General features: G+C 51.5%; 1 protein-coding gene across 2 annotated transcripts in view; it reads left to right on the top strand.

Moving 5' to 3' along the window:
* KREMEN1 (kringle containing transmembrane protein 1) overlaps nucleotides 1-9,092 on the top strand; it is a 60,451-nt gene extending 51,359 nt beyond the window's left edge. Inside the window, exons 6-9 of one of the 2 annotated variants that reach the window (XM_041003818.1) lie at nucleotides 1,638-1,970; nucleotides 3,149-3,358; nucleotides 4,419-4,503; nucleotides 6,558-9,092. In XM_041003818.1, the coding sequence (XP_040859752.1) occupies nucleotides 1,638-1,970; nucleotides 3,149-3,358; nucleotides 4,419-4,503; nucleotides 6,558-6,726 (797 nt within the window). In that variant the 3' untranslated portion in view covers nucleotides 6,727-9,092. The remainder of the gene's footprint in view (nucleotides 1-1,637; nucleotides 1,971-3,148; nucleotides 3,359-4,418; nucleotides 4,504-6,557) is intronic. The other variant, XM_041003819.1, reaches the window with a different exon arrangement.
* Nucleotides 9,093-15,175: the final 6,083 nt, after the last annotated feature.

Raw genomic sequence — 15,175 nt, 5'->3', positions numbered from 1 at the left:
TGTGTCGCAGGCTCCTGCAGTCCTCAGCTGAGGCTGTAGCTCACAGTCAGCCCCGAGAAACCTGGTGATAGAGGTGACATTTGGCCTAGCAGTCAAGATACCTGTTAAGAGGGCTGTATCTCACATCAGAGGGCCTGCATTAGCTTCCTAGCCCAGGCTCTTGGCTCCAGCTTCATGCCAGCGTGGACCCTGGAGGATCACAGAGAGAGCCCAGGTTACATGATCTCTGCTGTCCACATGGGAGACTTGGATTGAGTTCTCGGGTCTCGGCTTTGGCTTCAGCCTAGACCTGTTCATTGTGGGCACTGGAAAGAGTGATCCATTGGCTGGAAACTCTGCTTCTCTCTTTATTTCTCTCTCTCCTTCCCTCTTTTAAAACAAACAAAAAGGGGCCTGGCATGATGGCTTTAATGGCTAAATCCTCCTCTTGTAAGCTCCGGGATCCCTCGTGAACACCAGTACATGTCCTGACTGCTCTATTTCCCATTCTGCTCCCTGTGTGTGGCCTGGGAAAGTAGTAGAGGATGACACAAAGCTTTGCGACTCTGCACCCGTGAGGGAGATCTGAAAGAAGCTCCTGGCTCCTGGCTTCAGATCAACTTAGCTCTAGCCATTGCGGCCATTTATAGAATGAACTAGAGGGTGGAAGCTATTTCACTCTGTCTCTCCTCTTCTCTGTAAATCTGATCTGTCTTTCCAATCAAGAAACAAATAAATAAATAATTAAATAAATGTGCCAGTGTTTTCTTCCTCCTGTGCTCTCACACAAAAAATGTGTGACCCAACTGGTCAAAATTGCTTCAACTGCTTGAAATTAAAGCCATAGTGATTGTCTTGGGAGCTCAACTGAGTATTGAGGTTTTTCCTCCCCAGAGCCAGCTTTATAAAATCCCAGCCCTATGCTGTCTCCCAGGGACTTTGATTTCCCATTTATAGTGTCACGACCTAGAAAGCGGCAATTATCCCTGTTCTAGAACCTACGGATCAATAACGGGAGACCAAATAAATCAGATGTTTTCAGGTCAGAGTGACCAGAATCTAATGCATTTCCACTGTGCAGAATGTCCTCTCTCGTGTCTCATTTTCACCCTTTGGACACCGTGCGTGAGCCGTGTCATGTGAGCATGCCCCCCTGAGGAACAGCAGGTGCCCTAGCAGCCACGAAGCACTACTTGTTCCGGCTTGAGCTCACGGAGTGCCTTCCCTGCTGGGAGGCCCAGGGGTTTTCATGCACTTCATCCCATCTGTGGTCGTACCATCATGTGATACAGGAGCAAGTGCTGAGCTCCCCAGCCCAGACACCGAGAGAAGCAGGCGGCCTGGAAGTGCAGTGCAGCCCCATGATCACATGGCCCTGCTGGGTCCTGGGTCCAGACTCTCCGACTCCAGTACAGCCTCACACTGTACTGTGTGCTGTTCTCAGATCCTCTGGATACATGCACAAAAGACGCCCCAGTCATCTGTTCAGGGGTTCAGTGACTCACCATGTGAATTGATCCTGAAACAGGAGATGGTCTGGTTTTGCAGATAAAAACAACATCCTGGATGGTATCAGGTTTGTTAGGAAGAGTTGTGTTTGTTGTACCAGCCCTGTGGTGGGGACCCAGACTGAGGCCTGGGGTCTTTGTCTTCCACAGCCCGTGTCGGCGCCTGTGGTGGGAATTACTCAGCCATGACTTCCGTGATCTACTCTCCTGACTTTCCCGACACCTATGCCACAGGGCGGGTCTGCTACTGGACCATCCGTGTCCCAGGAGCCTCCCACATCCACTTCAACTTCACCTTATTTGACATCAGGGATTCCGCAGACATGGTGGAGCTGCTGGACGGCTACACCCACCGCGTCCTGGTCCGCTTCAGTGGAAGGAACCGCCCTCCTCTGTCCTTCAACATCTCTCTGGATTTCATCATCTTGTATTTCTTCTCCGATCGCATCAATCAGGCCCAGGGATTCGCTGTCTTATACCAAGGTAAGGCAACCTCGCCTCCTTCTGGGGGCCCTGCAGGGGGACTGTGGGCATGGGGTTGGTCTTCCTCACCAAGACAACCTCCAAACCTTGGGTGGTGCTTGGTGGGCAGAGCACTGTCAGGAGCAACTGACTCAACTTGTGGATTCTCCCAGGGTAGTAGCTCTTTTCCCATCTTCCATTTCATAGCTTGTTTATGTTTCATGATACAGAAAAGAGATGAAACCTGTGAGTTTTTTTATTTCAGTACAGTCAGACACCACATAATGACATTTTGGTCAGTGATGAACTATATATATGGCAGTGATCCCTTAAGATTATAAGGGAGCAGAAGAATTCCTATCACCAAATATTTTTCCTGCACCTTTCCTATGTTTAGAAACATTGAGACACATAAACATTTCCCAGGTGTCACAGTTGCCTATTGTAGCCAGCAGAGTGACAGGTCATATGGGTCTGTAGCCCAGTAGCCACAGGCTGTCCCATGGAGCCTGGGGTTATAGCAGGCTGTACGGCATAGGCTTGAGTAAGTGCCCCCATGAGGTTCTCACTACAGTCGAGTTACCTCACAATGTGTTTCTCCAAACACATCTCACTCATGTACCACCGTGGTTCCAGTAACAGTTTCCATAGGAAAGAGCTGAGATTCATAGAGTTGGAAAACCTTAAAGAGGTCATTTGTTCCATCTTCCTACATGCCAGGCCCAAAGAGCTGGCTGTCTTCCTTCAGACCCTCCACACTCTGCCCTGACACAAACCACCTCTTTGCCAACAGATGGGAAAGGGGGGTCTGAGTCCTCCTCATGGTCTGGATAGCAAAGCTCAGGAAGAGCCTGGCTCCATGGGGGAGAAGGAAATGCTAGGATCTGGGCTGCACAGAAGAGGATCTTCTGGGCAGGGAGAGGCAGAGCTGTAAAACACAGGGCAGGGAGACTAGGAAGCAGGTCCAGGTGTCCACGAAGAGCATCAGGCACAGAATTAGAAGCTAACAGCCACTTCCTCCTACAAGGCCATAGCTGAAGCCCAAACAGGTTCTTTGGAGCTGGTGGGGCCAGTGAAAGGAATTGTATCCAGTGTTGAGTCAGAGAGAAAGGCCTTCCTTCCTAGCCAGTGCCCAGTCAAGAGTCTTGATTATTGCCTTCCACCATCCCCAGCTAATTATCTTTTTTTTAACCTTGTAGCTGTCAAGGAGGAACTACCACAAGACAGGCCCACTGTCAACCAGACCCAGGCCGAGGTGATCACAGAGCAGGCCAATCTCAACACCAGCGCTGCCCGGTCCTCCAAAGTCCTCTATGTCATCACCACCAGCCCCAGCCACCCACCCCAGACCGTCCCAGGTAGCAATTCCTGGGCATCATCAATGGGGGCTGGAAGCCACAGAGTTGAAGGTAGCGTTGTTGGTGACGACAGAAACAGAAGTGCCCTTGGGTGTTTCAGAGAGGCACGTTGGGGTGTTGGCTCTGTGATCTGTGAGGGAACGTCCTCTCATTAGCTTAGAGGCTTAATCCTTAGGAAAAGGTTCTGACCTCTGAAGATCCAGCCTGTGTGCATGCGAGCGTGCCTTCTTTATGTCCATGTTAATCAGCAAATCCAAAGTTTTCTTGCTCTGAAATGACCTCTGCAGAGCCTGCAAATTTTCCTGAGGTTCATTAGCATGAGCAAGCCCACCCATCCAGAAGGTGTATAGATGATTCTGAAGGCACTTTTCCAGAGTCTAGACCATGCAGCAAACCAAAACAAGGCCTCTCCAATCCCGTGACTTGAAAGTGAGAAAAGGACAAAAGGCAAAGAAGAAAAGAACTTCAAAGACAGTGATTAGGGCTATGAAGGAAACTCACATAGAAGGGTGGAGAACAAGTGGTTTGTAGATCAAGATGGCTTACCTGGCCGCACACTCCCCTGGTCCTTCTGTGAGCGTGGTGATTGGGGAGGACTGGGGATAGTGACCCGACCTAGAGGTTCAGGGTGCCAGAGACCCTGCCATGAAAGGTCAGGGCTGGGGTTCTCCACTGCTTGCTCAGCTTCAGTAGTCTGGCTTCTGAGGTATTTTACAGGCCACACATCTCACCATTCCTGGGTAAAAACTGTGACCCAGGGGGTCCACATAAGCCTGTGGCTGCACAGTGGCTCAACGGTAGGGAAGAGCACACAGCACCCCTCGACTCTGAGTCCATGGCCTTTTGGACATAACACTCCCTTCTCCCTCAGAGGCAGTTCTAGAACAAGACAAGGAAGAAATGAGAAAACTTGGGGCTTGGACTTTAGCCTGACCATCAACCAGCCCTACCACCTTTTGCTAGCTACCCTCCCTGCCCCCAACCCTATAGAGGCTCTCCTACCAGCCTACCCTCTCCAAGCTGCCAGCAGTCCTCTGGAACTTTCATTAGAATTGTTATTTGAAAATGGGACACAAACAGGTCAAGTAAACTGTGTCTTTTACGCTTTCAGGATGGACAGTATATGGCCTAGCAACCCTCCTCATCCTCACAGTCACTGCCATCGTAGCAAAGATACTGCTGCATGTCACGTTCAAGTGAGTATGGGAGGAGGGGGAGGCTCACCCTTCGTCCCAGGCAGCGTCAGGCAGTAATCCATCCTCCCCTTGTAGAGTGAAATGTGCAGCTGCACAGAGCTCACTGCTGCCTGAGCACCGTGCCTGCCCCTGAGCCCAACAGATCTGATTACAAGGAGGATTGGGGCAGCGCTGGCATGAAAAGCAACACTTTCCATGTGTTGGCTCGTGCTGAACTCTTACTCAGAGATCTTTTTGCAAGGATAAAGATTCCTGTGACAATACCACACATGTTCCCTGTTGCCTTCCAGAAATTGGACAGCCTTCTTAGGAAAAAGAACTCTTTAACATTTTATTAACTGTAGTTTAATCATGGTTTTCAAAACTTTACTTAAGGAGCTTTAAACATTGATTCTGATCAATCTGAGGAAATTGTTTGCTCTCTTCATTTTGTTATTCAGGAAAAAGGAGTTGGTTCTAATGTTTGTGCACAATCACAGGTGCTGGAGTCAGGAGCTAGAGGCAAATGTCAATCAAACCTAGGCACCTCAACGGAAGATGTCTCACTTCCTAAGCCATATGCACCCCGTAAATGTTCTCTAGAGCCCTAGTTGGTCCTTCCTCTGGATCCCAGATCAGGTTCATCCCATTTCAAGGCCTTCCTGCACACTGATGCTCTATGAAAACCACTTTCCTCTGACGTTCTCCTCTGAACGCCTGCCGGACGTGTCAAACATTCAGCGTAGGTCCCTCCACTGTCCCGGGAAGGCTGCCCTGGGCGGTGTTGGGACTGTCTTGTACAGACATCTCCAACCCAACACTCGCAGTCTTTCTGGTTGAAGCAATTCATTGGTCACTCCCTCAGGTCTTCTATATGTACATTTGTTTCTCAGCATCCTTAAGGGATTGGTATCCAGTGGATACCAGAACCCACAGGTGCTTAAGGCCCTTAAACATAGAACTGTGCTGGGGCAGGTGTTTGGCACAACAAGTACAAATCCATTTGGTACACCTGCATTCCATATCAGAGGGCCTCAGTTTGAGTCCCATCTCCACTTCCCATTCCGGCTTCCTGTTACTGCACGCCGTGGGTGGCAGCAGATGATGGCTCATATACTTGGATCTATACCACCCTCTTAGGAGACTGAATGGAATTCCAGGCCCTGACTTTGGCCTGGCCCAGCCCCAGCTGTTGTGCGCTCATTTGGGAAATGAACCAATGGATGGAAGATCTCTTTTTGCCTTTCCAAGTAAAAATAAATAAGTAAATTATTTTTTTTTAGAAAATGGTATAATATTTGCAAATAATCTAAGCACATCCTCCCAATACTTTAAATTTCTTAGAAATCCAAAAATATTGTCCATGCCATGTAAATAGTTGCTGTGCTAAGACTGTTAGGGAATAGCGGTAAGGAGAGTTTGTTTATATATCTGGTACAAAGGCGCTTGAGGCTGCTCGATCTGCAGGTGTGGAAGCCATGTAGACGGAGGGCTGATGGCTTTTCTGTATTCTAACCAGTCACAGTGCAACTGTCCTTGAGCACAGTCCCATCTGCGTGTTCCCCACAGCAGCAAGCAAGCAGGATGCATCCCGTGAGGCCCAACACCTCACAGCAGGCAGAGCTCCCCTCTGACATTAGGCCCAAGCCCAGGGATGGGCAGCAGCTAAAGGGGAGGGTCTGTATTTCAAGCAGGGAAGTTTTGCTTTTCCCTGGTTTAGCTAGGTGGCCTTACAGGATAATGACATTTTGTAGAAAAGTTTTCCTTATTTAAAAAAAAAAAAAGGAATTGGAAAATTCATTATCTCTCAGACCAAACTTGTGCAGTTCTGCCCATGAGAATGTTCTATGTTGTTCTGAGACAGAAGCTGCCCAGTTACACTCTTGCCCTCTGGCCTTATCTGCCCACAGGCCACCTCACAACAGTCCTTGGATCCCTTAGGGTGCCTACTGGGGCCTTCCCAACCCAGTGCCCCTTGACCTTCCCATTTCACAGGTACAGGAGTCTCACAGGTGATGGGTTATTTTGCATGCTTTGTCCTGATCTGTTTGGAAACATTATTTCTTGTTTGACAGATCCCATCGCGTTCCTGCTTCCGGAGACCTCAGGGATTGTCATCAGCCAGGGGCCTCTGGGGAAATCTGGAGCATTTTCTATAAGCCTTCCACTTCAATCTCTATCTTCAAGAAGAAGCTCAAGGGTCAAAGTCAGCAAGATGACCGCAACCCCCTCGTGAGTGACTGACCCCACCATGGTCCAGGACACAAGGTCCCTCTTTGAGCTCAAGGCTGGTGGGGTCAACCTCCCCTGCGTGCCTCTGACCAACTTTCCCCTGCTGCTCTCTCCTCACGGCCCCCTCTGGCTGGGCTACCCTCCTACAGACTGGGAAGAAGCTGTGCTCCAGGGGCAAGGCACAGCCTGAAGTCCTCCTGTTTCTCCAGCTACCCCGGAGCCCGGCCCTCCCCATGTCTCTCTGACCCAGCCATGGGGATGCCGGGATGGTGGAGCCAAGAAGATGGAGACGCTGGAGGCCAGCCTTGGGCTCAGACACATTCTGGGTGGCTGTAGGGTGGTGGGTAGGTCAGCATATGTCAAGTTTTTCTTGATTCTCTGTTTGGGCCACATACAGATCAGTTCATCCTGGTCATCACGGTTTAGAACAGGACTGTCCTAGGAGAATTCTCAGGTTCTTTTGAGGGCTGGGCTGTCTGGTCCTGTACAAGCATGGACACCTGGGCGTTAGCACCCACAAAAGGTGAAGAGAGCCAGGGCTTCCTGCTGTGCTTGGTACTTTACTCTCTGGGTGCTGGGTGGGAATGGGCATCCCCCGAACTGGGAAGGCCTGAGAATAGGGTCTCACCTTTCCTGTTTATGTCAAACCCAACACCTTTCACACAGGCTTCTTTCCAGTGCTGCTTGATGTGGCTCAGCTCCAGGGTTGGTCATGTAAAACATGGAGCAGTCCTTGCCAGGAGTCTTTAGGGGTACTCTGTACCTACAGGTTGGTTTGGATTTTCATGGCCTCCCCTGCAGCAGGTGCAGCCTGAGTCTCCACATTCTCTCAGCCAACTCTCAGTTCAGAACAGGGAGGGATAAATATCCTGACGCAGCCCCTGGGCAGCACTGTGTGAGACGTAGGGTCTACCACCCCCCTTATGGCGCCTCCCATTAAAAAAAAAAAAGATAAAAAACACCCAGACTGGTGCTCTGCACTAAGCAGGCAGCAAATACGGTTAGGAATGGCTCACTAAGGGGGCCAAGGGAGTTCCTGGCCACAGCCCACGCCACCACATCCCACACACAAGGAGAGGAACAGCAGCAGACTGATGTGTGCAAAGGAGGCCTTGGGAACTGGAGGTCATGCCAGGATCGGCCCTAAGATTGAGAGCTCCAGCTGCCTGGCGCGGCTGTGAGAGGGAATGCCATCTGTAACGTGCAAGTCCCCACCTTCCGGAAGCAGGCTTGTCAACAGCAGCTGGGGAGGGCAGCCTGGGCCTCTGCGGGCCATGGCCAGGCCTTTATCTGAGCAAGGTTTTCCCACAGGCACTTGGACCTTGGAGCTTGTTGTGTCTTTGGCCTCTTGCCCTTCTGTGTCCCCCACCTTCTTCCCCACACACACACTGGGGAGCACCCTGCTTACTTCCGCCAGGTCCATAAAGCACTGACTACTGCAGCCCTTCCTGGAATTCTGCCCTTCTCCCCAGTCTGTGCCCAGGTGCTCCTAAGAGGACAGAGGCTGGTGTGGGGGCAGCCAGCAAGTGTCTGCAGGGAGAGGTGACACTCAGCCATCCGGGTCCAGGCGGGCGAGGGGCATTTACAGAAGGGAAGTGGGAAGCATGTCTGTGGGGGCGGGGCGCTGTCCTGCTGGGAGTGAGGAGCAGCACGCAGGACTATCTGCCAGCTTTGATCTGGAGCAGCTGGCCACTGAGCCCGTCACACACGAGGGCTGCGGAAGCAGACAGACATGTGCAGTCTCCCCCCAGCCCCCAGCCAGTCATGGCTTCTGGGGAATTTCCCCTCAAAGGCCAGCGTCAGGTGTGCATTCACCCAGGGCCCGGCGCTGAGAGCAGATGCATGCGCAACACAGTGGGTGTGGGTGTGTGGCAGTCAGCCCTGGGAGGGGGCCTGCCTGGCCTCAGCAGTTGTTCAGCCACCCTGGCCAATGTCAGTTGCTGGCCTTGGGGCTCCAGGCCCACACCCCAAACTGTACATTGTCTGAGGAGCAGCTGGAGCACGCCTTTCTCACAGAGCCCAAGAAGGGCTAGTGATGTCCCCCGCATCCCAGGTCCTTCTCCAGGCCCAGCCCAGCACCTCTGGAATCGACTTCCAATCCAGGAAGCAGCTCCAAGAAACCCAAGCCTGCCTCAGGACAGCACAGGAAGACCGGGGCCATCCATGGTCCCTCCCATAAAACATCGCTGCAGCCACAGTCTACCCTCAGGGCCTGTCAGTAACAGGGCCTCTGGTGACCAAAGACACCTGACAAGAGATGACATATGCTATAAGGAGAAAGCATTTGATCTTGTAGGACACACCTTTAGAAGTGAAAAAAAGGTTGAAAATCACTGGAAAAGAGCCATTGTGAGCCAAGCCCAGATGAACACAAAGTAGGCAGCTGCCCAAGGCAGGCAGGAGGAGCTTAGAGCTCCTTGCTCAAAGCCTGGCCTTGGGTGACAGCTGGCACCCAGGCTCTGCCTCCTCACATGCATGTCCACAGAAGGACACTCATCAGCCCATTTTGTCACCCCCATCCAAGCTGGCTGTCCCTGGGGACCAGCTCCCTGTCTCTGGCTGCATCTCACAGAACCCTGTGGTCACCCCTGCTTGTCCAGCAGTTTGCAAAGCAGAGAACAAACAGGAGTGAGGCCTCTTCTGGGTATGGGCGAGGTCACTGGACTGTTCTAACTCCTCAGTGTGGGTTTTGGCTCAGGACTCCCAACCAGCTAGAAGCCTACAAGGATCAAAGCACTAGCAAGTACAGCTGTCCCAGTCCTTGGACTCACGTCCGGCATGGGTCCTGCATGGGCACCATCCCACCCTTCACCATCAGCTCACTTCTGCCTGACCTGTCCCAGGATCTGCCCGCAGCCCTGCCATGCTGACCTAACACCTCGAGGCTCTTAGGCTGTCGTCCGCCCGTGTGCATCCTTGGTACCACACGCACTTAGCCTTCACCAGCACTTACAGGTGGGCGGCCTCACAGGTGTCCCACTCCAGGTCTTTACCACTTCCCCAGCCCAGAGCGCCTGGTCTCCAATCTCTCCCGTTTGGTGTTTGGTACTTGCTTTTTGTTTTGTTTTGTTATTACCTTGGGAATGTGTAACTTTTTGGTTGTCTCCTCTGGTGTCTTTGTTTACCTTCCTGCTGTTCTACCTCTTGGCCAGGCCTCTCAGCTCAGCTGCCCTGATGTGGGGTGTTTCTCAAACCTTCCAGCCACAGCTTACTTCCCTCAGGCTGGCTGGCTGGCACAGGGAGTAAAGGGGCTTCACCCGCTGCCTGTGGGCCTGTCTCACAGGCAGAGGTGCGTGTGGCGGACGGTCAGAGGTCAGGCCCCACCCCCAATCCCAGCTTCAGGATGGAAGTATCTAGAAGCCCGGGCCAGAGGTGCCTTTGCTGCCTGGGCCAGGAGCATCAAGACCTGCCCCACATCCACCATTGTGCCTCTCAGCAGGGGATTTTGACTTTGGATGACAAGGCTTTATTTGTAAATACGCTCTTAATTACACAACTTTGAGAATAAAATAGAAACATCATGTATTTTAAAAATATAAGATGAAGTGTGATGCACTGTATACAATTTAATATATATTTTTTAGGATTTTGTTATTTAAGAAAAAAATGGAATGTAACGGTACTTAACTTTTACAAAAGAAAGAAAAAAAATGTTATTTTTACTGTCTGGAGGAAATAAATATTCTCATTGTTGTAGACACCGCTGATGGGCCCTCAGCTGTCATCTGTAATGGCTGCGCCACCCGGAACAGAGGGGACACGAGGAAGGCAGCGGGTGTGTGGTGGGGTGCTAAACTCCACACTCGCAGCCAGCACCGCTCACCCTCTGCTTGCTTGCTCTTTCCTCATAGTGTTTCCAGACTTCTTCCTGCCTTATCCTGGTATTGACCCACAGTTGATCCTCAGCCGGTAAGATGTGAACCAGTCAGGATGCCAGATCAGCACCGGGTTGGGCGGAGACCAGGGGGAGGGCCGGACCAGGATGGGGAGAGTGCAAGTTGCCAGTGGAGAAGATGTGGTTCCAACCAGGTTCCTGCTCAGTCCCTGTGCGCACCCCCTGGGATCCATGCCCCAAGAGGCTGTAAAGAGGGACTGCGAGCTGCCATATTAACGCTGCTCCTGCCCAGCAGGATGGGTCTCACCTCTCAGAGCAATCAGTTCTTCCTTGCCACATCTTTTCTCCCCACGCTTCCCTTCCCAGCAATTAGAACAGAAGTTCCATGTGCCCTGGCACCCTCCTACCCACCCTGTTCACATCTGCATAACCCTTGTTTTGCTGATGAGAAAACTGAGCCTGCAAAAGGCCTGGGTTAGTGGTGGGGGTGGCGCACACAGCCCTGGAAACTTCCTGCGGGGATCCAGGATTCAGATTCCCCTGTTCATTAGCTGCAAGGCCAGTGAGGATAAAACAGGCTGCCTTTGACGGGTTTCAGCCGAAGCATGACATCAGATTCCCTGTTTAGAAGACGTTCCTCGCCGCATCCAGAGAAACAGACAACACCGGGGTAAGATCGAGGGCAAGGAGACCAGGCAAGAGGCATGTGGACATGTCTGGCCAAGAGATGCGGTGGGTGGATGGGGTCTGTGAGAAGGGGAAAGCTGACCACAGCCACAGGTCAGAGCCGTGTGACCTTGGCTACATAACCCAGCCAGTGTGCCTGCTTTCTGTGTAATGGGGGCAGTTACCACAGGTGCTGTGATGATGTGAGGGGTTGTGTGCATCATTGCACTGCACCTTTTCTTCCAGAAGTGTGGCTAACAGAGGCATCCCCGGTGATGCTCAGGCACTCTTGAGTCTGGTCCCTGGGTGGGAAGTGGGATAGGAACGTCCAAGGTGCCGAGGGTGAGAGAACGCCTGATGAGGTCATTTTAACCAAGTCCCCTGAGGTCCCCTCTATGGAACATCAGGGCAGAATTGTCCAGTGGGTATTGTCCATGTGACCTGATGCACACAGAGCATGGAAACACAAAGATTATGTCCTCAGGAGTGTAATGCAGTCCCAACAAGCTGCCAAGCACAGTGGCGGGTGCCTGAGGTGGACAAGGAGGTGCCTGGGCAGGACAAGGCCCCATCTCAAGAAGCCAAGGAGCCCAACCAGCAAAGCCTCTACCTTGGCTGGCTCAAGCACATGCAGAGGATTAACCTGTTATCATGCTGACCCCAGTCTTCGCTGGTTCAGGCACATGCAGACTGCTGGTGTTGGAGTCACGGGTCCAAGTTCTCAGGCAATGACTCACTGAATGAAGTCTCCCTGGTTGAGGCAATCTGTGCCGAGGCATGGTAGGAATTGGGGAGTAGCTCTCAGAGAAAAGGGGTACAGGCCAGTCCTGCTAGAGTGGGTCACCAACCACCTGAGACATATCCCTGGGAATCTCTGCTTGCTTAGTCAAAATGCAGGTTCCTAGGCCCCACCAAACCGGAATTCTTGAGAAACTAATGGGGCCATCACTTATTTCTGAAAATCAGAAAGATAAGCCTTCCATCCACTGGGTTGATTTTCCTAGTTCCTGCAATAACCAGGACTAGGCCAACCAAGCTTGAGCCAAGAGTCTAGAACCCCATACTGATATCTCACATGGGTGGCAGGGGCTCATGTCCATGGGTCATCATCCAGTGTCTTCCAGGCACATTAGCAAGGAGTTGGATTGGAAGCAGAACAGCCAGGACTCAAACCAACATGCCCCATGTGGTGCGGCACCAACACAAAACCAGCCGCCTTTTTAAACTTAGAAAGGCAGAGAGAGAGATCGTTCATTCCCCTGGTTCACTCCCCAAATGCCCACAACAGCCTGCTGGAAGTCCAGAGCCAGGAACTTAGCTCCAGTCTTCTGCAGCATGGCAGGAAACCGGAGTCCTTGAGTCATCCTCCTCGCTGCCTCCCAGGGTGTGCATCAACAGGAAACTAAAGTCCAGATCTGAGCTGGAACCCAAACTTGAGATGTGAGGGTCCTGACCAGCCCCCTCCTGGATGCTTCTGATGCTTACTACAGCCTAAGCAACGGGGCCATAGGCACCCATTCCCTAAACCTCCACACAGAATGCTTTGTGAGTTCCAGTGGCAATGTGTGATCTGGCTGCAAAGACCAGTTTCTTCTCAGAGATTGATTGTGGGGTAGAAAGGTGGGGAGCACAACAGTTATTCCAGAAGCTTCTCTTACTTTGATTGGAAACTTGTGCCGTGCTCTTGGCCACTGTCCTCCCTCCTTGGCCCACCTCCATCCTGGACAGAGCCACGACCACTGTCCTAGGACAGAGCCTGAAAAGCTAGTTTCCCTTGAATGTTTATCTTCTCTGTGCTGTCCTTTTCTTTCCCAGAAGCTCCTTCCTTCCACGAAGGAAAATATTTTTGATGGCAGGAAGCAGCTGGTGGAAAACAAATAGGCTGGCCTTGCTGATGAATTCTTAGAGTCACACTGGGTGGCAAGAGAAAAAAAAATAGTAAGTACATGGCAGCCAGAGCATGCAACTATCCTGCCTAAAACCCAGCCTCAGGCTGTGGGACAGCAGGGTGTGCCTGGAAGAGATCCTCTCTTCAAACCCATGTGAGTGGACCTTGGACCGCTGGCCTTGACCTTGTACTGTCAGAACCGCATCCCCTGTGAGCCAGTGGCAGACTCTCGGAGGCTCTTCTTTCTGGGGAGTGGGAGAAGGGCTGGACAAAAGTGACCTTGTCTCCAAGCCTGGAAGTCACGTGACCATCTCTTCCCCCACTGGGCTGTGCGTGTCTGAAACTGTCGTCCATCTCCGTGTCCCAGAGAACTGGAAGGCTTTTGTTCCCAGGCTGCGGAGCTAGGTCCCCGTGGGGGATTGTTTGTGCTCAACTCAAAGGGACCCTTTGGGGGTAAAATATTTCAGTCCTCAAAAAGCAGCAACATTTGCTTGTAGCTGGAAGTCATCATTTCTGGTCTCCAGCTGTTGTCTGGAGCCAGCAGGCCCCTGCCGAGTGGGCCCACCCCCAGCAGAGGGGAGCGAGGAGGGCAGTGTCAGGCTGGGCTGGACAGGGACCACCCTATATCCAGGAGGCCTGTCTCCAAGACAGTCAAACCACAGAGACACAAGGACTGGGCCAGGCCAAAGCCAGGAGCCAGGAGCCAGGGGCTTCTTCAGGGTCTCCCATGTGGGTGCCGGAGCCGAACCACTTGCACCATCCTCCACCCCCCTTCCAGGTGCACTAGGAAGAAGCTAGTTTGGAAGCAGAGCACATAGAGCTTAAACCAGCACCCGCATGAGATGTGAGCCTGTTAGGTCACAACACCCACCCCAGGCCTCTGGATTTTTTTTTCTTCTATTTTATTTTTAATTTTATGATACAATTCCATAGACTTGGGATTTCCCTTATCTCCTCCCCAAATTCCCTCCCCCTAGGTTTCCTCCATATTACGATAGTGTAGTCCTTCGTAAGCAGTCATAAGTCCATCATTTTGCTATTTTAGTGTATCCTGACATTGCGGGTGCAGACAATGGCAGACAGTCCAGCATCCTACTGTCAAGATATATCAAACAGTTTCATTGGGAGTTCACCTTTGATTTGGAAGTAGAGATGCATACTGCATTGTATCTTCACACCTGGCCATGATAGTCTCTTACATAGTTACTATGCATTCCCTTAAATGAAAAGCCATAAAACAAAATAACAGGTATAAAGTTAAAAAAAAAAAAGTGTACAACACCATGGAGTTAAATAATATGCTACTGAATAACCAGTGGCCACTGGATTTTTTTTTTTTAAGATTTATTTTATTTTTATTGGAAAGTAAGATATACAGAGGGGAGGAGAGACAGAGAGGAAGATCTTCCATCCAATGATTCAGTCCCCCAGTGGCCACAATGGCCGGAGCTGAGCCAATCCAAAGCTAGGAGCCAGGAGCTTCTTCTGAGTCTCCCATGTGGGTACAGGGTCCCAAGGCTTTGGACTGGCCTTGACTGCTTTCCCAGGCCACAAACAGGGAGCTGGGTGGGAAGCGGGGCTGCTGGGATTAGAACCAATGCCCATATGGGATCCTAGCACATGCAAAGTGAGGACTTCAGCTGCTAAGCTACTGCGCTGGGCCCTGGACTTTTAAGAATCCAGTGTTGGGAGGATGTGGCAGGCAGGCAGGGGAGTGAGGAGCAGCTACTGCTTTGCATGTCTGTCGCATGCACAGGTTCAGTAAACTTGCTTTAGTTGCTAGTACACCGTAAAACATCAAGGACTTCAGAGATCTTCAAACCCACATTTCAACAAATGCAGGGGCAGCTTTATCTAGGCCTGGGTAAGCAGAGCTGTAGCATAGGAAAGGATAATAACAGTAGTAGTAGCAGCAGCTTTTGTAATGCTTCTGCAGTACTCACTGTGTGATGGGCACTGGAACAAGCACTTAGCAGACAACCCGCCAGGGAGACCGAGGCTCAGAGAAGCAGGTCCCACCAGCGGTGGGCAGAGCTAGGATTCATCCCAGATCAGCTGACTCTCAAAGCCAG

This window comes from Ochotona curzoniae, unplaced genomic scaffold (genome assembly GCF_017591425.1).
Source record: "Ochotona curzoniae isolate NIBS_2020 unplaced genomic scaffold, NIBS_Ocur_1.0 scaffold_274, whole genome shotgun sequence".
Classification (NCBI taxonomy): Eukaryota; Metazoa; Chordata; class Mammalia; order Lagomorpha; family Ochotonidae; genus Ochotona; species Ochotona curzoniae.
Note: the sequence above shows the minus strand (reverse complement) of the source record. Positions and strands in the feature narration are given on the sequence as shown.